The 24,823-nt window shown below is 50.5% G+C and overlaps 1 protein-coding gene across 3 annotated transcripts in view; it reads left to right on the top strand.

Annotated features, from left to right (window-relative positions):
* The window catches only part of LOC116945196 (uncharacterized), a 144,623-nt gene that overhangs the window by 25,292 nt on the left and 94,508 nt on the right, over positions 1–24,823 (top strand). For all 3 annotated transcript variants that reach the window (XM_032959463.2, XM_032959465.2, XM_032959464.2), the window contains 2 exons: positions 9,788–9,799; positions 14,997–15,086. In XM_032959463.2, coding sequence (XP_032815354.2) covers positions 9,788–9,799; positions 14,997–15,086 — 102 coding nt within the window. The remainder of the gene's footprint in view (positions 1–9,787; positions 9,800–14,996; positions 15,087–24,823) is intronic.

The raw sequence follows: 24,823 nt of genomic DNA, 5'->3' as shown, positions 1-24,823 counted from the left end.
CTTCCTCGTTGCAAACGGCGGCCCGCGAACCTCTGAACCACGTGCCTTCGTTGAGCTTTTTTTTCTTTTCCGTGCGGGCCACGGTGCATACGAGGCCCGACGCTTCGAAAAGGCCCGCTGACGGTATTTATCAGTCTTAGATTAACCGCGCTCGTCAGGCACTGGAGGGGAATACCTTTTGAGCTGGTAACAAAGGCCGTGCTGCTCATTTTGGCACGCCCGCGCACTTTTGCCACCACGAGGGCCTCTAGCAGGTGATGGAAGTGAATCAGCTTAGCGTGTTAATGTGTGAGCGCCCACTCGCTCGCCCGCTCGCTCACTCACCCAATCACCCGCACGCCCACTCACTCAACCGCTCATCCAATCGCTCACTCACACGCTCGCCCGTCCACCCACTCGCTCACTCGCTCACCCACTCACCAACTCACCCACTCACTAATTAACCCGCTCGCCCACTCACTCACTCCCCTGCTCACCCAATCGCTCACTCACCCACTAGCTTAATCACCCGCTCACCCAACTACTAACTCACCTGCTCACCGACTTGCTCACTCACCTACTCACCAACTCACCTGCTCATTTCCCCGCTCACCTTCTCACCAACTAACTCACCCGTTCACCCACTCGCTCACTCACCTGCTCACCCACCCTCTCAATAACTCACCCGCTCACCCACTGACTCCGGTCGATTTCCGACCGTACTGAACTCTCCCATTGCACCGACCTCGTCTCGAGTGCAGCCAACCATCAAGTTGAGTGGATGACTCCAAATTGGTATTCCCCCGGGGAGGCGCTGGTACGTCTGGCGGTGCAACGCAATCGTCCACAGAACTCCCAATGTGCACAGCAGCTGTGACAAAGCTGCGTGGCTGTAACGAAGTCTCCCCGTCGTCGTAGTAGTAGTAATAATATTATATATGTATGTTGCACTTCTTTCGCACCGTACATAGCCAACCGTGTTAATACGTTATGGAACTTTGTCAATCCACGGCTGGATTAAGGTCTGGGGGGTGTTTGACCATACTTTACCGCGCTGGTCTGTGCGGATCGGTGATAGGGGGAGGGCTCAAGATTGGTTCGGTTGTGGATCACCAACGGTGGTAGCCGTGGCTGGTAATTGACATCGATGAATGAGATCGATTAATGAGTTGTATGAATGAAGTACGCGAATGAGATGTGAGCACGAAATGCACGAATGAGATGTGTGAAAGTGATGGATGAATGAGATGGATGAATGAGATGGATGAATAAGATGGATGAATACGATCGATTAATGACATGGATGAATGACAAGGATTTAATGAGATGCTTAAAATGTACCACAGTAGACGGATTAATTCTGGCGCCGCTGGTGACGTTACGATTATTCAGACCACCACATTCGCAAATCCGCCAGAGGATTGGTCAAGTTGTAGGAATTCTTGACTCGCTGGCTGCACATTCACTCGCATCGCCAAGATTGTGTCCAGACGGGTGGGGGGGTGGGCAGCGGTGTTGGGGGGGGTGTCTGTGTGGTGGAGGGGACATGGGGAGTGAACGCAGGGATGAGTCCTTGCAGAGCGCTTTTAGCCGGAGAACGATTGCGGTGATTGGATGCAGGAGCGAGTCAAGTGGGGTTTGTTCGGGGTGTCTGGCAGGAAGCCACCATCGCCAGTACGCACGCGAAAAAAGACAGAACAGAAGACATTTTCACGAGAACGACTCTTTCATTTTTAATGTGCTGGGCTTAATTGACGATGACCCACCGCGCCACGGCCGTCATCGTCGTGATCGTCACGGCTGGCGGTTGTCTCATCCACCCTTGGATGAGAGGGGTGCCGCGGTGGCGAGATGTTATCTACCTCGCCTGGTATTCAAGAGGTCGTGGGTTCGATCCAGACCGTGACGTCTGCTGTATATTTAGAGTCTGCATTTTCACCCCGTGGATTTCTCTGCGGGCCCTCCACATTCATAATCAGCAAGGAGTTCAGAGTGTTTGCCTGCTATCAATTTCCGCGCGATGATTAATCCACTTCGCCGAGCTATATCGTATTTGGCCACAAATGATCGCTCAAGTAAGGCCCACTGAGCTACAGAGGCTCAGTGGGCCTTACCTGGTCAAACACGAAAATAGTTTAATCGTTTAAACGAAGGCCTGCCCACGCATTCGCCATCCCCCCGCAGCCCTGCGATGCCACGATCCATTTCTTCTCGCACGTTGGCCAATCGCATTGTGCTCCATATCCGCGTTCGTCGTCTTTCTCGTGGGAGTGGTGGGGTGGGTTCTTTCAATTTCCTTGTGGCTGCCACTCCACCACCACCGCCCCTTCCAGCCCAAGGCCACTCGCTTTTTTTTTCTTCCGCAATCAATTTCACGTCTGTCCTTTGCGCAATGCACACGCGTTTATATTTGTTTGTATTTGATCCGCATTTAAAGCGGCCAGTAGCAAACAGCACCAGCGACGGTGCAGTTGATAAGAGTCGATACGTCTCTTGAGTTGAGTGCGACGAGGACTTTGGCAAAAGGGACAATGAAATGGACATTCAAAAGTCGGGACCTGCAGTGGTGGTGGTGATGAGTGAACCCAGTGGTGGTGGTGAGTGAACTCAGTAGTGGTGGTGGTGAGTGAACCCAGTGGTGGTGGTGGTGGTGAGTGAACTCAGTGGTGGTGATGAGTGAACCCAGTGGTGGTGGTGGTGGTGAGTGAACCCAGTGGTGGTGGTGGTGGTGGTGAGTGAACCCAGTGGTGGTAGTGGTGGTTAGTGAACCCAGTGGTGGTGGTGGTGGTGAGTGAACCCAGTGGTGGTGGTGGTGGTGAGTGAACTCAGTGGTGGTGGGGAGTGAACCCAGTGGTGGTGGTGAGTGAACCCAGTGATGGTAGTGGTTGTTAGTGAACCCAGTGGTGGTGGTGGTGGTGGTGAGTGAACCCAGTGGTGGTGGTGGTGGTGGTGAGTGAACCCAGTGGTGGTGGTGGTGAGTTAACCCAGTGGTGGTAGTGGTGGTGAGTTAACCCAGTGGTGGTAGTGGTGGTGAGTTAACCCAGTGGTGGTAGTGGTGGTGGTGGTGAGTGAACTCAGTGGTGGTGGTGGTGAGTGAACCCAGTGGTGGTGGTGGGTGAACCCAGTGGTGGTAGTGGTGGTGAGTGAACCCAGTGGTGGTGGTGGTGATGAGTGAACCCAGTGGTGGTGGTGGTGGTGAGTGAACCCAGTGGTGGTGGTGAGTGAATCCGGTGGTGGTGGTGAGTGAACACAGTGGTGGTGGTGAGTGAACCCAGTGGTGGTGGTGAGTGAACTCATTGGTGGTGGTGGTGGTGGTGGTGAGTGAACCCAGTGGTGGTGGTGGTGGTGAGTGAACCCAGTGGTGGTGGTGGTGGTGAGTGAACCCAGTGGTGGTGGTGGTGAGTTAACCCAGTGGTGGTAGTGGTGGTGAGTTAACCCAGTGGTGGTAGTGGTGGTGAGTGAACCCAGTGGTGGTAGTGGTGGTGGTGGTAGTGGTGGTGGTGGTGAGTGAACCCAGTGGTGGGTGAACCCAGTGGTGGTAGTGGTGGTGAGTGAACCCAGTGGTGGTGGTGGTGGTGATGAGTGAACTCAGTGGTGGTGGTGAGTGAACCCAGTGGTGGTGGTGGTGGTGAGTGAACTCGGTGGTGGTGGTGAGTGAACACAGTGGTGGTGGTGGTGAGTGAACCCAGTGGTGGTGGTGAGTGAACTCATTGGTGGTGGTGGTGGTGAGTGAACCCAGTGGTGGTGGTGGTGGTGAGTGAACCCAGTGGTGGTGGTGAGTGAACCCAGTGGTGGTGGTGGTGGTGAGTGAACCCAGTGGTGGTGGTGGTGAGTGAACCCAGTGGTGGTGGTGGTGGTGAGTGAACCCAGTGGTGGTGGTGAGTTAACCCAGTGGTGGTGGTGGTGGTGAGTGAACCCAGTGGTAGTGGTGGTGAGTGAACCCAGTGGTGGTGGTGGTGGTGAGTGAACCCAGTGGTGGTGAGTGAACCCAGTGGTGGTGGTGAGTGAACCCAGTGGTGAGTGAACCCAGTGGTGGTGGTGGTGAGTGAACCCAGTGGTGGTGAGTGAACCCATTGGTGGTGAGTGAACCCAGTGGTGGTGGTGGTGAGTGAACCCAGTGGTGAGTGAACCCAGTGGTAGTGGTGGTGCGTGAACCCAGTGGTGGTGAGTGAACCCAGTGGTGGTGAGTGAACCCAGTGTTAGTGGTGGTGAGTGAACCCAGTGGTGGTGGTAGTGAGTGAACCCAGTGGTGGTGAGTGAACCCAGTGGTGGTGGTGAGTGAACCCAGTGGTGGTGAGTGAACCCAGTGGTGAGTGAACCCAGTGGTAGTGGTGAGTGAACCCAGTGGTGGTGGTGAGTGAACCCAGTGGTGAGTGAACCCAGTGGTGGTGGTGGTGAGTGAACCCAGTGGTGGTGAGTGAACCCATTGGTGGTGAGTGAACCCAGTGGTGGTGGTGGTGAGTGAACCCAGTGGTGAGTGAACCCAGTGGTAGTGGTGGTGCGTGAACCCAGTGGTGGTGAGTGAACCCAGTGGTGGTGAGTGAACCCAGTGGTAGTGAGTGAACCCAGTGTTAGTGGTGGTGAGTGAACCCAGTGGTGGTGGTAGTGAGTGAACCCAGTGGTGGTGAGTGAACCCAGTGGTAGTGGTGGTGAGTGAACCCAGTGGTGGTGGTGAGTGAACCCAGTGGTGGTGGTGGTGAGTGAACCCAGTGGTAGTGGTGGTGAGTGAACCCAGTGGTGGTGGTGGTGAGTGAACCCAGTGGTGGTGGTGGTGAGTGAACCCAGTGGTAGTGAGTGAACCCAGTGGTGGTGAGTGAACCCAGTGTTGGTGGTGAGTGAACCCAGTGGTGGTGAGTGAACCCAGTGGTGGTGAGTGAACCCAGTGTTGGTGGTGAGTGAACCCAGTGGTGGTGAGTGAACCCAGTGTTGGTGGTGAGTGAACCCAGTGGTAGTGAGTGAACCCAGTGGTAGTGAGTGAACCCAGTGGGGGTGAGTGAACCCAGTGGTGGTGGTAGTGGTGAGTGAACCCAGTGGTAGTGAGTGAACCCAGTGGTAGTGAGTGAACCCAGTGGTGGTGAGTGAACCCAGTGGTAGTGAGTGAACCCAGTGGTAGTGAGTGAACCCAGTGGTGGTGAGTGAACCCAGTGGTGGTGGTGAGTGAACCCAGTGGTGGTGGTGAGTGAACCCAGTGGTGGTGAGTGAACCCAGTGGTAGTGAGTGAACCCAGTGGGGGTGAGTGAACCCAGTGGTGGTGGTGAGTGAACCCAGTGGTAGTGAGTGAACCCAGTGGTGGTGCTGAGTGAACCCAGTGGTGGTGGTGAGTGAACCCAGTGGTGGTGCTGAGTGAACCCAGTGGTGGTGGTGAGTGAACCCAGTGGTGGTGGTGAGTGAACCCAGTGGTGGTGAGTGAACCCAGTGGTAGTGAGTGAACCCAGTGGGGGTGAGTGAACCCAGTGGTGGTGGTGAGTGAACCCAGTGGTAGTGAGTGAACCCAGTGGTGGTGCTGAGTGAACCCAGTGGTGGTGAGTGAACCCAGTGGTAGTGAGTGAACCCAGTAGTAGTGGTGGTGAGTGAACCCAGTGGTGGTGAGTGAACCCAGTGGTGTCTTTGGTATTGGAGGCGGTGGTGTAGCGGTTCGTGTGCTCCACTATGAACCCTACGACTCGAATTTGAGTCCCGTTCACGGCCAACACCAGTGACGATTAAATCGGTCCTGGGCCTGCTCTAGGTCGACTCAGCCTCGTAAGAGTACACGGTGCAATGTGTAAACATCACCACGAGGGAGACAAAGGCGGCCGTGCGTGGTGCTGGCCACCCACCCCCTCGTGCGCCATGACGGCCCTTCATAACTGATCCCTAACAGCACTTGCCCCAAAAGTCTGGTTAAGGCTATGCGGGGGTCTTTGTATTTGGATGAGATGGAACAGTCAGTGTCCAGCCGACCGGGTCCTCAATGTGGGTGGAGAAATCGATGAGCGAATCTGTTTGAACACCTGTGTACCAACTGTTACACGAATGCCTATGTTTACACAACTGTGTCGTGTCACATGTTAACACCGACTGAGAATGTCATTGGATTTACAAAAAAAATCAGGTCGGAGAAATATCTACGCCTGTACAAATAATTAATGGGTGGGTTTTTTTTATCTTCTGCGCCCTCGTATAAGTTCAGTAACTCACCATTTTCCGTAAAAAATATATTTTTTTTTAAAACCTCCCACGTGCTTTCCTTTTATGACGAACCATCGATGCCGTGCGACGTAGAGTCGGCGTGTAGTTGTTGTTGTCTTTTTGTATTTCTTCGCAGAAGCGTCACGATTATAGCTGTTAGCAACAATAATTGACGGGCCACGCCGAGTCACAGGACTCTTTTCCAGGAGGGGCCATGCCGATTCTGCTTGCCACGTTTGGCTCCGGTTTCGAAAAAGATGCGTGTCCAGCCAATTGTGTTTATTATACACGTGTCGGGGAATCCGGAGCACCCGGGAGCAAACCCACAACGGAGAGTTCCACAGTGCCACGGGAGTGAAGGCCCAGAGAGTTCCACAGTGCCACGGGAGTGAAGGCCCAGAGAGTTCCACAGTGCCACGGGAGTGAAGGCCCAGAGAGTTCCACAGTGTGGGTGTCACGTGAGTGAAGGCCCAGAGAGTTCCACAGTGTCACGTGAGTGAAGGCCTAGAGAGTTCCACAGTGTCACGTGAGTGAAGGCCCAGGGAGTTCCACAGTGCCACGGGAGTGAAGGCCCAGAGAGTTCCACAGTGCGGGTGTCACGTGAGTGAAGGCCCAGAGAGTCTCACAGTGCGGTTGTCACGTGAGTGAAGGCCCAGAGAGTCTCACAGTGCGGGTGTCACGTGAGTGAAGGCCCAGAGAGTTCCACAGTGCGGGTGTCACGTGAGTGAAGGCCCAGAGAGTCTCACAGTGCGGGTGTCACGTGAGTGAAGGCCCAGAGAGTTCCACAGTGCGAGTGCCACGGGAGTGAAGGCCCAGAGAGTTCCACAGTGCGAGTGTCACGTGAGTGAAGGCCCAGAGAGTTCCACAGTGCGAGTGTCACGTGAGTGAAGGCCCAGAGAGTTCCACAGTGCCACGTGAGTGAAGGCCCAGAGAGTTCCACAGTGCGAGTGTCACGTGAGTGAAGGCCCAGAGAGTTCCACAGTGCCACGTGAGTGAAGGCCCAGGGAGTTCCACAGTGCGAGTGTCACGTGAGTGAAGGCCCAGAGAGTTCCACAGGGCCACGGGAGTGAAGGCCCAGAGAGTTCCACAGTGTGGGTGTCACGTGAGTGAAGGCACAGAGAGTTCCACAGTGCCATGGGAGTGAAGGCCCAGAGATCGCTGCCCATGGATTTGAACTTATTCCGGGGATGTAGAGGAGGAGATCTACAGTGAGGGAAAAACGTATTTGATCCCCTGCTGATTTTGTACGTTTGCCCACCGACAAAGAAATCATCAGTCTATAATTTTAATGGTAGGTTTATTTAACAGTGAGAGACAGAATAAGAACAACAAAATCCAGAAAAACGCATGTCAAAAATGTTATAAATTGATTTGCATTTTAATGAGGGAAATAAGTATTTGACCCCTCTGCAAAACATGACTTAGTACTTGGTGGCAAAACCCTTGTTGGCAATCACAGAGGTCAGACGTTTCTTGTAGTTGGCCACCAGGTTTGCTCACATCTCAGGAGGGATTTTGTCCCACTACTCTTTGCACATCTTCTCCAAGTAATTAATTTTTCGAGGCTGACGATTAGCAACTCGAACCTTCAGCTCCCTCCACAGATTTTCTATGAGATTAAGGTCTGGAGACTGGCTAGGCCACTCCAGGACCTTAATGTGCTTCTTCTTGAGCCACTCCTTTGTTGCCTTGGCCGTATATTTTGGGTCATTGTCATGCTGGAATACCCATCCACGACCCATTTTCAATGCCCTGGCTGAGGGAAGGAGGTTCTCACCCAAGATTTGACGGTACATGGCCCCATCCATCGTCCCTTTGATGCGGTGAAGTTGTCCTGTCCCCTTAGCAGAAAAACACCCCCAAAGCATAATGTTTCCACCTCCATGTTTGACGGTGGGAATGGTGTTCTTGGGGTCATAGGCAGCATTCCTCCTCCTCCAAACACGGCGAGTTGAGTTGGTGACAAAGAGCTCCATTTTGGTCTCATCTGACCACAACACTTTAACCCAGTTGTCCTCTGAACCATTCAGATGTGCATTGGCAAACTTCAGACGGGCATGTATATGTGCTTTCTTGAGCATGGGGACCTTGCAGGCGCTGCAGGATTTCAGTCCTTCACGGCGTAGTGTGTTACCAATTGTTTTCTTGGTCACTATGGTCCCAGCTGCCTTGAGATCATTGACAAGATCCTCCCGTCTAGTTCTGGCCTGATTCCTCACCGTTCTCATGATCATTGCAACTCCACGAGGTGAGTTCTTGCATGGAGCCCCAGGCCGAGGGAGATTGACAGTTATTTTGTGTTTCTTCCATTTGCGAATAATCGCACCACCTGTTGTCACCTTTTCACCAAGCTGCTTGGCAATGGTCTTGTAGCCCATGTCCCTGACATCCTTGGAGAGCTCTTTGGTCTTGGCCATGGTGGAGAGTTTGGAATCTGATTGATTGATTGCTCCTGTGGACAGGTGTTTTTTTATACAGGTAACAAGCTGCGATTAGGAGCACTCCCTTTAAGAGTGTGCTCCTAATCTCAGCTCGTTACCTGTATAAAATACACTTGGGAGCCAGAAATCTTTTTGATTGAGAGGGGGTCAAATACTTATTTCCCTCATTAAAATGCAAATCAATTTATAACATTTTTGACATGCGTTTTTCTAGATTTTGTTGTTGTTATTCTGTCTCTCACTGTTCAAATAAACCTACCATTAAAATTATAGACTGATCATTTCTTTGTCAGTGGGCAAACGTACAAAATCAGCAGGGGATCAAATACTTTTTTCCCTCACTGTAAGTCACCGACCTCGGGGTTTTTTTGTTAGAATGTGGAGGCGCAGTAGCCGCAGCAATTCCTGAATGTACAGTTTGTTCTCCTAGAACACAGATGTAGTTGCTTTCCTAAAGAACACCGCGTTATGGAAAAATCGTGTTATAATAAATTATATGTACTATAGGGGGTAAAGCACAGTCCGCGACAACGCGCGAGATTACGTACACAGGCCGAGCAAAGACCGAGGCTCGTGGGTAGGATCTAGAAGTATCCAGCAGCATCCCGCCTTGTGCGATGATGATGCTAGGCCGAGGCAGCCGTACAACCGCTTTTCCGTACTCGCACGACGCAGTTCCGTTCGCTCAGTCGCGTTACATCCAAGTCGCGTTATGAAAACTGCAAGCGTCTTAGGAGAGCGGTGCGTACACGGCTTAATTATATGCAAACACCATCTCTCTCTCCGTGGTCGCGTGGATTTTTCTCCGGGTCCTCCGGTTTTTTTCCCTACACATTTAGAATCAACATCACGCGTTTAGAGTGTTTGACTGCTGTAAATGTCCACGTGATTGGCCACTTCAATTGGGCTATCATCTGTGGCCAGGTCGCTTCTGATAAAGAGCTACATAGCTCAGTGGGCCTTACCTGGTAAAATAAAAAAAATAAACGTTTAGTTTAGTTTTTCGTTACCTCCGTGCACAAACAACCCCACGGTACAATGCCGACAAACCCAACCGTTACCTATGCAGCGATGGCCGCAAACCCCTGCCCGTGCTAACGGGAGTGCGATTGTCCAGCCGTTGCCTTTTTTTGTCACGTGTCTCATTACGTTTGTGTCTCTCTCTCTGTGTGTGTGTGTGCCGCTCTCTTTTGCAGGACGATGAAAGGGTAAGTGGCGACCTTGATAGAAAGCACGCAGTTTGCACACCACGCAGGTAAGTGGGAGGCAGCCCCGACTCATTACGCCGCCAGGCAGTCGTTTACCTCCGACCTTCAAGGCCCCCGGGGATTTTAATTTGGAGGGGTTCAGTGGTTTAGAGTTGACCATCGATCGTTGCGTCACAGCATCGCGAGGGGTTGGCGGTGGCATGATGAGGCCTCCATCCAGCGGTGGATTTGACGACGGCTGATGGTGATAATGACCATGAAGAGTTTGCCTTCCACCCCCCTTACTCCGCAAATTAGAGGGCCTCTAGCCCACGACGGTGCCCACCCGTGATGTCGGATGGCCTGATTCAATCTGGCAGGGCGGCTCAATTTATATTCCACCTCTATCGGTGTTCCCTGCTCATGGGAAGTGCCAATTTGCGTGTTTCATCATTCTCCACTGGTGCCAATGTCGACTACAGTAGATGGCGTTCCTCCTGTCGGGTCAAGTTACAAAGTAGTCCCACATGCAAAGGGTTGCCTTTAAACAAAAAAACAAAACTAGGACATTGGTAACATCGGGCGGTAATTGCTTACAGCTGAATAACAATGCTCTGGGTTTTTGGACAAGTTCCTTATATAGTGATAACATCTCCCAACAAATACCTCTTCCCCCCGTAACTACATTCTCAAAGTTATTTCATTAAATTTTTTCCCCCGAAAAGTTATTTAAAAACCACTGCAATAATTTGTTTTATTTTTATTTTTTTAATTGGGGGTGGGGGGGGGGATGTGGGGACGTTATTTTGGAATTGTGACTCACGTTGAGGGAAAGGCCACACGGTATTTAAAAGGACCCTGTGCCCGACAGAGGCATCCCTTGTGTTCCAAATGCCACTCATGTGCCACGGGCCAATGCCACGGCTAGACTGGTGGGGGCGTGGGGGGGGCAACCTCGGGACTTGAATGATCTTGTTCCAATTTGAAGAGGGGAAACTTTCACGTCACTCCAGCCCCGTCTGCGGAGAGCGGTAGTGCAGCGGCTAGGGCGCTGCGCTACAAATACCCAGACAAACCGAGTTCGATCTCCCGCTCGTGGCCACCACCAGTGATGATTATATGAACCAGTCCCGGGCCTCCCCTAGGTCGACTCAGCCTCAACTGAGTACCTGCTGCGGTGTGTAAATGCCGCCACTTGGGAGACAAAAGGCGGCCGGGCACGGTGTTGGCTGCCCACCCCCTCGGCCTATATAGGTGCTGCTCGCCAACAGCACTTGCACCAACAGTCCGTTGAGGCTACACGTGCGTGGGGGTAATCTTTGTCTCTCGTCTGTGCCAAGTTTCAGGGCAGAGGCGCTCCTCTATTTTAAGCTCCTTTTCAAACATGAACGGAGGCATCACGGGAGAATGAGCGCGACCATTGTGCCAGAACCCTGGCTCGCAATCCTCGCAGCCTGTGCAATTATCAGAGCGCTCACTTGGCCTGTCGTAAATCGCTGCCAGGTCCCCCCCCCCCCCCCCACTGCGACAGGATGCCGGTAACGTCGCGGCAGGATCGTTCGGGTTGCCGGCCTCGTTTAACTTCTGGGATGCGCGGGCGAACATTGAGCACGCTTGCCAAAACGTGCCAACAAGCAGCGTCCGTGAACAGTTTCCCCCCACCCCCCCCCCCAACTCCTATTTAGGTTCGATTCGGACCCATTGTTTTTTTTTTTTGCCCGGTATCAAAATGATGAAAGGCAGAAGAAGAAGATAATTGGCTTTCACCTTTTCCGGCAGGAATACGGGATGTTAAGATGTTCAAACGCCAAATAAACACACGCCTATTATCGCGAGGCATCCAGTCTGTATTAACCACGCACGCTTGTGATGAAACACGCAAACAAACATGCCTTGAGAATGTATACATTGTCCTTGAAACTGATTGGCCTACACCAGAGACAGCCTCCTGCCAATAGGCGAACAGCCGTTCACCTTTTGGCATTCTTCGGTCCAACGGTGGTGAGGCAAGGCCGTAACGGAGGCTCTCTCTGGTGTAAGCCATCACCACTCTCGTGGGCGACAGGGTGGTGCAGTGGTTAGTAAAATTGCGCCTCACAGCCACCAGGACCTGGGTTTCATTCCCTACCCGGGTGCCTTTCTGCACGGAGTTTCTATGTCCTCCCAGTGTTCTGCCAAGGGTCTCCTCCAGTTTCTCTGGTTTTCCTGTTATATCCAAAAAAACACACACACACGCACAATGTAACTGGTATTGGACAAACATCCCAATGATGAATAATTACCTGCAAATTCCTAAATGCTGATCACACACAGCAGCAGCAGCAACGTCACCCCCCTCTATTGCAAACATTTGTGCAGGACGCTCCTATAAAAGAATCCGTAAGACTCAGTCAGGCTTTCCTCTAGATTCATTCCCTCTAGAGTCCCTCTTGATTCCTTCCTTCTAGAGCCCCTCTAGATCATTCCCTCTAGAGCCCCTTTAGATTCCTTCCCTCTAGAGCCCCTCTAGATTCATTCCCTCTAGAGCCCCTCTATATTCATTCCCTCTAGAGCCCCTCTTGATTCCTTCCTTCTAGAGCCCCTCTAGATTCATTCCCTCTAGAGCCCCTCTAGATTCATTCCCTCTAGAGCCCCTCTTGATTCCTTCCTTCTAGAGCCCCTCTAGATCATTCCCTCTAGAGCCCCTTTAGATTCCTTCCCTCTAGAGCCCCTCTAGATTCATTCCCTCTAGAGCCCCTCTATATTCATTCCCTCTAGAGCCCCTCTTGATTCCTTCCTTCTAGAGCCCCTCTAGATTCATTCCCTCTAGAGCTCCTCTAGATTCATTCCCTCTAGAGCCCCTCTAGATTAATTCCCTCTAGAGCCCCTCTAGATTAATTCCCTCTAGAGCCCCTCTTGATTCCTTCCTTCTAGAGCCCCTCTAGATTAATTCCCTCTAGAGCCCATCTAGATTCATTCCCTCTAGAGCCCCTCTAGATTCATTCCCTCTAGAGCCCCTCTAGATTTATTCCCTTTAGAGCCCCTCTTGATTCCTTCCCTCTAGAGCCCCTCTAGATTCATTCCCTCTAGAGCCCCTCTAGATTCATTCCCTCTAGAGCCCCTCTTGATTCATTCCTTCTAGAGCCCCTCTAGATTAATTCCCTCTAGAGCCCCTCTAGATTCATTCCCTCTAGAGCCCCTCTAGATTCATTCCCTCTAGAGCCCCTCTAGATTCATTCCCTCTAGAGCCCCTCTTGATTTCTTCCTTCTAGAGCCCCTCTAGATTCATTCCCTCTAGAGCCCCTCTAGATTCATTCCCTCTAGAGCCCCTCTAGATTCATTCCCTCTAGAGCCCCTCTTGATTCCTTCCTTCTAGAGCCCCTCTAGATTCATTCCCTCTAGAGCCCCTCTAGATTAATTCCCTCTAGAGCCCCTCTAGATTCATTCCCTCTAGAGCCCCTCTAGATTCATTCCCTCTAGAGCCCATCTAGATTCCTTCCCTCTAGAGCCCCTCTAGATTCATTCCCTCTAGAGCCCCTCTAGATTAATTCCCTCTAGAGCCCCTCTAGATTAATTCCCTCTAGAGCCCCTCTAGATTCATTCCCTCTAGAGCCCCTCTAGATTCCTTCCTTCTAGAGCCCCTTTAGATTCCTTGCCTCTAGAGCCCCTCTAGATTCATTCCCTCTAGAGCCCCTCTAGATTCATTCCCTCTAGAGCCCCTCTAGATTCCCGGTGATTTCCAATGCTGCCGTCAGATGCGTAGCGAATGGTGCATTCCCAGGTAAACTGCGCACCTCTGTGCAGGCAGGCAGAGAGAAGCGGCCGCGTCCTGTGTGTTTGCAGCATTGGTGATGTTGTGGATGATGCTGTTCTGTCTGGGATCATGGGGTGAATGTGGTGGATGTGGTGGGGGTGGTGTCAGAGGTGTCGGTGGTGTCGGTGGTGTGAGTTTAATGTGTGGGTAATGTGGATGGTGGGGGTGGTGGGTTGTGCAAGTGTTGTGAATGGGAGGTGTTGTTGGTGTAGGTGGGTGGGTGGTGTGAGTGTGGGTGGGTGATGTGAGTTGTGTGGGTTGTGTGGGTGGGTTGCGTGGGTGGCGTGCGTGGCTCACGTAGGAATGTAAGCCAGCCGCCTGCTGGTTGCTGGGTCGTTGGGAAACACAAATAAGTAACCTTGCTTTGGAAGAACTGGCCTATTCCCCGAACAGTGGGACAACTTCCTGACGGACAAAAACACACGGGACTTTAAAATTACAACGAGATAGAATAATAAGCAACATTTACTCTGTTTGTCTAAAGGGGTCCTGCAGAGGGGTGTTACTGCCAGTCAAACACAAACATTTTTTTCCTTTGACGTCTTAAAATCTTCACTCCCACCACCCCCACCCCATAATTATCCTCCAAGTGTGTTTTTGACATCGAGATTAAATACAAATTAAAGTTAAGCATGGAGCTTCAGGGCTAGGAGTGCATCGTCATTATCATCATCATCATCATCGCTTTGGGGTCAATAAAATAGGTATCACATTGCCGGGAAAGCCAGTGGTGGATTTCCAATGAATGAGTAATCGCCGCCATATGAATGTGGAATTCCAGGGTTATAAACAAGAGGTGAGTACTGCTCCATGCTAAGCTGAGTAGAAAATCCACTCGTAGGTTTTTTTTGTTTAAACTAAAACTATAAACTAATCTTTTCTTTCTACCTTACTTTACATAAATAACTCAAGAGTAATTCCCGCAGTTATGAAAGCTTCAAATCAAGATTAAACTATTTTTTTTTTATTTTACCAGGTAAGGCCCACTGAGCTATATAACTCACTTTCAGAAGTGACCTGCCCAAAACTGATAGCTCAACGAAGTGGCTTATCACGTGGAAATTTACGGCAACCAAATACACTAACAGCGTTTTTTTCTAACTGTGGAGGGAAAAACCGGAGAACCCGGAGAAAAATCCACGCACCTACAGGTAGAGAGAGAGAGAGAGACACGCAAACTCCCAAATTTACAGCAGGCGTCAGGGTCGGGATCGACCCCGCCATCTCCTGCACACCAGGCGTGGTAGTTAACACCTCGCCACCGTTTAAATGGCGATATCCGAGTGCTGACGGTGCTCTCCGACCCCGTGTCCGATGCATTGTCCCCTGTGCCGCGTGCCCCTCTGTGTGCGTGCGTGTGTGTGTGTGCGTGTGTGTGTGTGTGCGTGTGCGTGTGTGTGTCCGTGCGTGTGTGCGTGCGGGCAGTGCGAGGGCGACCGCTTGCCACCAGCCCAGGCGCCGCCCTGCACGTGCCCCCCAGGACCCTCAGGGCCCCCCGGGACACCGGGAAAGAAGGTGAGACGCGCGAGAAAATTCCACCGTGAGCGCCCCCGGGGTCTGTCAGATCCACGGAAGCCAAACAGGCAGAATGAGCCTGGCGTGTGCATGGGTGGGCAACCACCGTGAATAAGAGGGCGTAACGGGCTGTGGAGCTACGCCTGAGTACAGTCTGTTCGCCCTAGAACGCGGTAGCAGTTGCGTTCCTGAAGAACCGAGTTATGGAAAAGTCGCGTGATAATGAATGATATATAATCTAGGGGGTAAAGCACAGTCCGCGATAACTCGTGAGATGTGCAATGCAGGCCGAACAAAGACTGTGGTGCGTGGGTAGCATCTAGAAGCATCCAGCAGTATCCCAGCGCCTTGTGTGATCTGACCGCTCATTCCTATCCGCGTGACGTGGTTCCATTCATTCGGTCGCGTTGTATGCAACCGGCATCCGCGTTATAAAAAATGTTCCTGCCGAATACATTCGTCGCCTTACACATCCAATTCGCGTTGTGAAATTACCGCGCGCGTTCAGTTCATTTCAGTTCAGTTTATTTTGGTATAGCCCTGTGAGCCATTCGGCTCTTGAATCGGGTGCAACCACAACAAACAAAAAACAAAAACACGAACAAGAAAAACATCTTAAAGTGACTATGTGACTGTGCAAACAGAAAATCCATGGAAAAAAACCAGCAAAATATTCCTGAAGAAAGCACCGTACACCAACGCTGTGTGCAAAAAATCCCAGTGGGATGCAAGTCAAACAACAACAACAACAACCACAAGAAAACTTAGATTAAGGCCATCAGTCTAACTCCGTACTACAACATAACAAACATGTCCAAACCAAAAAGCTTTTCGAAATCACCAAAAAGTAAAGCCATAATTGCAACGTAACAGTGATCATAGGGACTGTGACCGAATTTTTTACAATAAACTACATAAATAACATGTAAAGGAGATTGGACTCTACTTCTAAGGTTCAACATGCGTGCTCCCCGCCATTGCCAACCCGCACTGACTCATGCGGTGAAGTATGGCCACAGTACCCCCCACATATATTTAACCTGGGGTACGTTCATAATAAAAAAAATACGTTAATATTGACCCGTACGTGATCAAATCAATCGTCCTCGATTGCCACAATGGCAGGGAGTAGCGTGATGCCTATCACGTAGGTTTCTGCGACCAATGTTAACCATAACAGAGGGGTTGTTTTTTTGGGTCAGATCCCGTAATTACGCGATCTCACCTCAAAAGCCTCTATTGTGGAACGTGATGCATCTCCGCTCGGGATGGCCTCCAAAGCCCAACTCCATGGGACGACCCGAACATTTTCCTCCGATGCAAGTAGCTCAAAGTGTGTGTGGGGGGGGGACTCTCATCCAGCAATAGAGCGACACGAAAGAGCTCTCACATCGCCCATCGCCATCGTTGGGGATCCTGCACCTCGTCGGAGGTCTGTGTTCATTGCTTTCGCCTCCTTGCGGTTGGTTGACATCCTGCCAAGTCTCCTTGGCAGGGGGGGGGGGGGGTGGCGAGGGAGGGGGGGGATTGGAGAGGGGGTTCAAGCCAGAGCATGTGGAGTTCTTATATGAGAGGCACGCACGTCTTGTTATGTAATTCCTTTGCCGTTCGGATCACTTTGAATGTGTTCACGCTACGCTTCGGCTTCACGTTATGTGGATTCCTTTTTCCCCCTAGAGCGTATTGTTACATAACAAATTACTACTTGCACGGCGGTGAGAGGACGCCGCGGTGGCGAGATGTTAACTACCTCGCCTGGTAATGCAGGAAGTCTTGGGTTTTATCTCCATGGTCGCGTGGATTTTTCTCCAGGTCCTCAGGTTTTTTTTCCCTCCACGTTCAGAATCAACTTCGCGCGTGCAGAGTAATTTGGCTGCCGCTATAACTGTCCACTCGATAGGCCGCTTCGTTGAGCCACCATCAGCGGCCAGGTCGCTCCTTAAAAAGAGCTGCAAACCTCAGGGAGCCTTACCTGGTCACAAAAAATATATATATAGAGAGTTAATCATCATACTTAGTCATCCTCCGTTTGTGCCACCACGTTTCGATCGCGTCTGTAGGGCTGCAGAATTATGCAGTATTTATTTAATTATGTTACCTCTCGCTCACTTCGTCAAGAGTGAAACGAGCAACGATGGGCAGTTTGCTCAGCTCCCGTCTACAGTCCTGAGCGGGAGGCTGAAGTTGGAAATCCCACGTTACTGTGGTGAGGCTCCGTTTCTTGTGGAGTGACTCATGCAGCCAGCTATGGCTCTAGGGTTTGTGTGTTATATGTTATTTATGTAATTCATTGTAAAAAAAAAATCGGTCACAGTCCGTATGATCACTGTTATATTGCATTTATGGATTTGTTTTGGTGATTTCGAAAACGTTTTTTGGTTTGGCCATGTTGTTGTTTATTGTAGTACGGAGTTAGACTGATGGCCTTAATCTAAGTTGTCTTGTAGTTGTTGTTGTTTGACTTTCATCCCACTGGGATTTTTGCACACAGCGTTGGTGTACGGTGCTATTTCAGGAATATTTAGATGTTTTTTTCCTGTATTTTCTGTTTGCACAGTCACATAGTCACTTTAAGCTGTTTTCTTGTTCATGTTTTTGTTTTTTTGTTTGTTGCGGTTGCACCCGATTCAAGAGCCGAATGGCTCACAGGGCTATACCAAATAAATGAAACGATGAACTATGAACTATGCCTTTGGGGATAAACGGCAAACTCCAAATCGCTCCCTGGGCGATACACCTGTTGCGCGGTGTCTGGTCAGAGTGGACGAGTAGGCCCAAGTAAGTTGCCTAGAAAGGGTCTTTTTTTATTTAAAGCTTTCGTGACTGCAGGGATTCATATTCTTGGTTCTTTCGGTAAAGTCACGTAGAAGGGAAACAAAATAACAAAAAATATAAAACAATAAAAACCACAGCAAGGTAATTGTCTTGCTGTGGTTTTCACACCTGATGATGATTGCTTGTGTTGCAGTCGAAACGTCGTGAGAATGTTATTATTTTATATATATATTTTATATTATTTTATTGTTTCCCTTCAACGTGACTTTACCGAAAGAACCAAGAATAGAAAGGGTCTCTTCAGAGCTCCCTCTAGCAGAGGCCATTCCGTTCAGCGAGCAGTGGCAGTAAGCAAGCAATTGCGAGGCCGGACCTTCCCCCGTCACCTGGGGACCTGGGCGGATGCTCGCGCAATGCATTGCCAACGCTTGGTACTGTGTCAACACAGCGCTGCTATGATTTTCTTTTGTTGATTAAATTTGAGAACTTTTGTCCGATTTGAATGTATTAACCCATCGCTAAATCACGTTAAGTAACCCACACTGATCGAAATGCATTGCCTGTCTTTAAAAAAAGATAACGCCGGAGGCGAATATTGTGGTAAGTAATGGAATGGGGGTGGGGGGGGATAATGATTTGCATTATTTAGAAGACCTGGGTCTAATTCCTGGCCGCACATGCCAGTAGCCATTTATCTCTGAATCTGGCTGGGAGTGGGTTCAAATTTCAATGTAGCGGAGATGCAGTGCTAGCGCCAGTGACCAAATTACCATGAACACATTGGATATCGTCAAGATCCCAGAATATAAGCAGCCTGGAGCCTGGATAGTCATTGTATGATGGGTGGCCCACGCCAGGGCTCGCTTGGTGTTATAGGCGTGGGGCAGCGAGGTTTGGCCAGGCAATAATGAATCTTGCCTTTTCGTACGTGTGGTTGGTTTTCTCCGGTTTCTTCCCACTTGATTCCAAACAGTGATTCATGGAATTAGCCATTATTTTACCAGGTAAGAGCCCACTGTACTACACAGCTCTTTTTCAGAAAAGACCTGGACACAAATGATTGCTCAACGAAGTGGCTTATCACGTGGAAATGTATAGCGGCAGCCAGACGCTCTAAAAGCACGTTGATTCTAAATGCGGAGAAAAAAAAACGGGAAGACTCGAAGTAAAATCTGTCCAATCACGAGCAGAGAGACACCGAAAACTCCAAATGTACAGCAGGTGTCAGGGTCTGAATCAAACTCAAGCTTCACATTGACTGTATTTTCACAAATTAGCGGAATCTTCAGAATTAGCGACAGAAACATTGCACGAGCGAATTCACCTTTTTATAGAAGCAACGGTTTACTGTCACCCACGCGGAGTGGGTGAATCCTGACATTTTGTCCGCGTTTGCGGAATCTTTTCACCGTCGTTGGTTTCCGCCCCAGCCACAATTCGAAAGGGCTCGCGTTGCCGCTTGGAACTTGCCAAGCGGGAGAATTGCGAAAACGTAGAAATATTTGCATTTTTATTTTCCTCCACGTTTTTTTACGAGAAGGGGGGGGGGGGTCCTCGTTTTGGCGAAAGAAAAAAAAATCTAAAGTTTGCGAACTTGCGGCCGAGACAGTGACACGAATCGGACCCCGGGCGTGTTAAATCATCGCGCGTTCCCAAAGCTCGTCGACAGGGGCTTGCGTGGGGGCCTTCAACCTCGCGTTACGTAAGAATTGGCCCCCGGAGCCACGCTCTGCCACATTCACCCTACCACGAGGCAGAATTTATATATTTATATTTGTTTCTAAAATATTGAAGAAATCGTTAGTTTCTCCAGCAATGACGCGTGCGGGAGCTTGGCATGCGTGGGGGTGTCTGGGCGTGACGCCTCTCCGCCTTCAAAAATAAAATGTCCAGTTTGGGTTCTACGTGCCCTGGCTAGATTTTGAGAGCAGTGACTAGAAGTTTCCTTTATGCTGGCAGACAATTGCACATTTTGCTAATTTTTTTGCCTCTCATTATTATTATTATTATATGAACTGTATCTTCCCCGAAGAATGGATTCTTTAGCAGCGGTTGATGTCCGTGTCTGCGCGCCGACTGCGGTAGTGCAAAGGTTCGCGCACCGCGCAACGAACCCATTGGCCCGAGTTCGATTCCCACTCCTCACAAGACGATATCAGTGACGAATATCTGAACCGGTCCTGGGCCTAACCCTAGGTCGACTCAGCCTTAAATGAGTACCTGCTGCGGTATGAATACATACCGGCTCTGAGAAGACATTGCCCCTGGGGCAGATGTAACGTTGTACCGTTGCACTCCTACGTCTATGCTCCCCCCCCTTCACTAACCCGAGCTGGCCAGCGTAACCGCCACGTCCCACGCGGTGTATGGATGCCATCATCCAGCAGTGGATAGACAAAGAGCTGTACATGCCACGTTCTGAAGAAAGCCCCGCGGGCCTGAGCAATGATTATCCTATGCAGAATCATCATCATCATGATCAGCCATGTTCGATCCACTGCTGCATGAAGCCTCCGAAAAATATGCTGCCGCAGATCCTCAGGCACAATAATCCACTCCAGCACCTGTACGCAAATTTTATTATTTGCTCAATCTCCTCGCTGTGGACGACCTATCAGACGAGTTTTATCCCCTGCAGTATATATATACACACAGTATACACACAGTATATATGCAGCAAATACAGTACACAACAAACTAAACACCAAAAAATATATACTGTGCATATATACTGTGTATATATATACGGTGTATTTTCCTGTGCATATATACTGTATATTTCTTGCTCACAGGCACTCGCAGACACCGTGAAGGCAGTAGCGCATAGCTGAACGCAGCCAAAGTGGTCACGAATCCAACTTCACAATCCACACGGTGCAGAGAGTTTCGAAACCCCTTACCGGTGGTTGTAACTCAGCTACCCGAACTGTTGGGATTTTTTTTTCCTGGCCACCCCCACCACCAACACCACCACCACCACCACTCCCGACCTCTCCAAAAACGGAACCGCGTTCCTCGGGAAGGAAAATCTCGGGAGGACGCGTTTCGATCTCCGCCAAGTCGCAGCGAGCGAGCGCCGGCGCGGTTCTCTTCGCAACCGGTTGCTCCGCGGTCATTTCTGTTTATTTCCACCCCTCATCACACCTCACGTGGGACGCGTGTTTCGCAGCAACGGATCTCGCGGCCCGAGCTCGCTGCGTGTTGGCGACCAATCCATTTTGGTGCCGTGAACAGTTAGCGTCCGCTGGACAGCGCTGCTTTCCCCGCTCGAGCTGCCTGCCTCAAGGGTTCGAGCTGCCCCCCCCCCACCCCCCCCATCCATGCCGGCCAGCCTTGCCGAGTTTCATTTCGTTACGTGGGCCCACTGGAGTGAAAGACGGCAGCAGCCTCCGCGCGGCTCGCCTCCGTCAGGTGGGAAACCACGGACCAACGGCCGTCGACGCGGCGACCCAACGTCGATCGTCGATCCCCCGGTTTCCGGGGCAACAACAACAACAACAGCAGCAGCAGCAAGACGAGGCCACGCCAACGGCCCTCTCCAGGCAGGGCCAAACAACAACGCGCCAGATAGGCAAACTGAACATTGATGATGATGGTGATGCGGGACCCCTTCTGAGCGGTGAAGAAGCACCGTCTATTTTCTGCCTCTTGTTGGCCTTTTGCCCAACATCGATCCTTTGAGATCTTCGCTCAGAGAAATTCCCCCTCCACCACCCTCCTAGTGCCGGATAAAGCTAGTGCGGGGCCTGTAACATATGTTAGAAAGGGGCCCTAAATAAAAAAAAAAACACTTAAATGTTAACACAGATATTTTTTACTTGCATAGTAAAGTAATTGTAATTTTTCAATTGCTAAACAGCCACATAATACGACAAATCGCTAACCTTAAACACCCACTCGTTCATAAAAGTTGAAGGCAGTATAGTGATAGAGCAAGTAATTAGTAATAGAGCAAGTGCAGAATCACTGAACCGGAATTCATAGCTTGAAAGCATTTAGCGCGGGGCTCTTGAAAGTGCGGGGCCCGTAGCTACTACATATGTAGCTACTACACATGTAGCTACTACACATGTAGCTACTACACATGTAGCTACTACACATGTAGCTACTACACATGTAGCTACTACACATGTAGCTACTACACATGTAGCTACTACACATGTAGCTACTACACATGTAGCTACTACACATGTAGCTACTACTACATGTAGCTACTACACGTGTAGCTACTACTACATGTAGCTACTACACGTGTAGCTACTACACATGTAGCTACTACACGTGTAGCTACTACACATGTAGCTACTACACGTGTAGCTACTACACATGCAGCTACTACACATGTAGCTACTACACATGTAGCTACTACTACATGTAGCTACTACTACATGTAGCTACTACACATGTAGCTACTACTACATGTAGCTACTACACATGTAGCTACTACTACATGTAGCTACTACACGTGTAGCTACTACACATGCAGCTACACATGTAGCTACTTGTACTACAAGAATAACCTGGCACTGGGTCCTCCCCCCCCCATCCCCCCCCCCCCCGAGTGCAGATCTTTTGACCCTCTTGTCAATTGTTCCACTTCGACTTTTTTTCTCCTCGTCCATATTGTTTGTTTGAGTCAGGGCCCCACAGTAGACGATCGATCACACGTGGCCAATGCATGGATTCTCATTCTGACCGACAAAACTTCGCCTCAACGGTGGCTGAAAGGATTTTTTTGCCACGACGGGGGATTCATGGCCGTGGGCGCTCGACGGGAGGCGTTCGGCTCAAACTCCCTCCACCGATGGCGGTGACGGCCATTCCAGCATTTCATCAAACATCCCCCTGCGTCTGTCCACCCAGCGGCACGGGCGTGTCCACCGCAGTCAGTCGGGCGGCAGGTCACACGATTTGGTGGTCGTTGTGCGCGGGATTCCGTAGCTCCTCCAAGACGTCTGGCCACGGGGTGCAAGAGTCGGCCAAATGTCCCTCTCTTGGAGGCGCTTCTCTGGATCTCTCTCTGGAGGTGGAGGCCCTTCCGCTAGCAGGAGCGCGAGCAGGCAATTGCAGGGGATGAACCTTTGGCCTTTAACTTGCGTGGTGGAGGTGGGGGAAACGATGCCGGCAGAAAGGGCAAACTTAATCTGTGGCACGAATGTCTCGACAGAATTGCGGGGGAATTCATCGAAGTACAAAAGACAGTTTCGAGAGGATAGATCTTGTGCACTTATCGGGTTCCAAGCAAATCTCATAAATCTCACGCAGAGTCCCACACAATTGTATTCGAGGGCTCAGTGAATGCATTTTTTAAAGCTCATGATTTTCCATTGGGCACAAGTTTTGGGTTTTAATGGAGCATGTAAGTAGAATTTTTCGTCGTTTCGTGCAGTGGATTCCGAGAATATGATGTAAGATCTGGCCGGCTGATGTCATTTTTCTTTTTTTGCTGTGAAGAAGAAATAACCTGAGCCAAAATGTTTTCCACTGACTTTCAGGAAGCTGTATTGGTTGTGATCGTTTTCATTTGTTACTTAATTGACCTAATTTGCTGACAAAATTACGCGAGAAGGGAAATTTTTGTGTGTACTGGGGAGAGAATGAAAGAGCACGCTCTTTTTAAAGTCACTGCCAAACCAACAAAAAGACCGTTGGAAAGGACAGAACCACGGTGAGCATCGGTGGTGGAACGATCTATAATACATTAATCGATTACATACATTATCACATCGTGCCCATGTGTTAAAAATCGATGGGGTTTTTTCAGTCGGTCTGTGTTCAATATTAGAGGTTTTAAGTCAGACCTGCAACTACTAGAGGGGCTACCATTCACTGGAATATTAAATAAGTAGATGAATCATGGGCCCTAAATTGCAACAATTAATGTAATTAACTGTGGGGGGGGGGGTGGAGAATTAACCTCTCCAACGCTCCTAAAACAAATAATCGAGCCATTTGCTCTTACTACTGCCATCGATGTCGTTCTGCCATGTAAATGTTCAAATCGTTAGGCATTTGTAACGTGCTGCCCAGACTTCCTCGGATTCGGAGGCGCGGCTGAAAGACATAGGCAGGCGGGAAGAAGGCAGCCAGTGCCGGTTCCACCAACAATTGCCCAAGCTCTGTGGCCCTATATATTTGGGGATATTTGGCCAACCTGCGTTAATGAGTTGCTTTATACATGCGGGAGTTAAACCGCAGGGGCCTGGGGGGAAAGGCCGCGCGGGTGAAAGGGGCAACACTCAATCCCCGTACAGATTTTGTTTCGCTCAACTTATTTATCCAGGGCTTTTATTGCAATAATTGTTTTCAGCCAATCAATGAATAACGGGTACGCTGCGAGTGTGAGAAAACACAGGTGTGCAAGGTGAGGAGGGTGGGGGCTTACAATCCCCAGTCCCCCTCCCCCCCCGTACAGATGTAAACAGATGGAGGATCAATCCACTTACCGTAAACTGACACCTCCTGGCGAGCCCAGGGTACGGCGACCTCGTCGGCCACGGGGAAAGGGAAGTTCGCACCAACCACGGCCCGGCGATAGCGCGCATGTTGGGCTGCTCTGCAACCTTCGGCATCCTCGTCGCTACAAAAGAAATGCAAACTCGAGCCCCACTTGGACCGGCAGATCAGCGGCGACGAGAAGGCCGCAGCTTGATCGGTTCTCGCCGAGTTCAGGCGCGCTCGTGTGTCGGCGCCGGCCAAAGATCATTCGCTCTGTTTTCGCTCGGCCAATGTCGTGGGCGAGTCGACGGAGGCGCGTGAACGAGCTCCTTTGTTGTACGCTCGCGTGTGCGAGGGCACAGCAGAGCGTTTGGCACCTTCACACTAAGCCCCAGTATGGCTGCGAGTTGGCACATATACATATATATGTGTATGTGTGTATATATATGTGTGTGTGGGGAGCAGTAGTGTAGCTGTTTTAGCGCGTTGCGCTACGAACCCGGAGACCCGGGTTCAATTCCCGC

Source organism: Petromyzon marinus, chromosome 23 (assembly GCF_048934315.1).
Source record: "Petromyzon marinus isolate PM22_M1 ecotype Great Lakes invasive population chromosome 23, UKy_Petmar_22M1.pri1.0, whole genome shotgun sequence".
Classification (NCBI taxonomy): Eukaryota; Metazoa; Chordata; class Hyperoartia; order Petromyzontiformes; family Petromyzontidae; genus Petromyzon; species Petromyzon marinus.
Note: the sequence above shows the minus strand (reverse complement) of the source record. Positions and strands in the feature narration are given on the sequence as shown.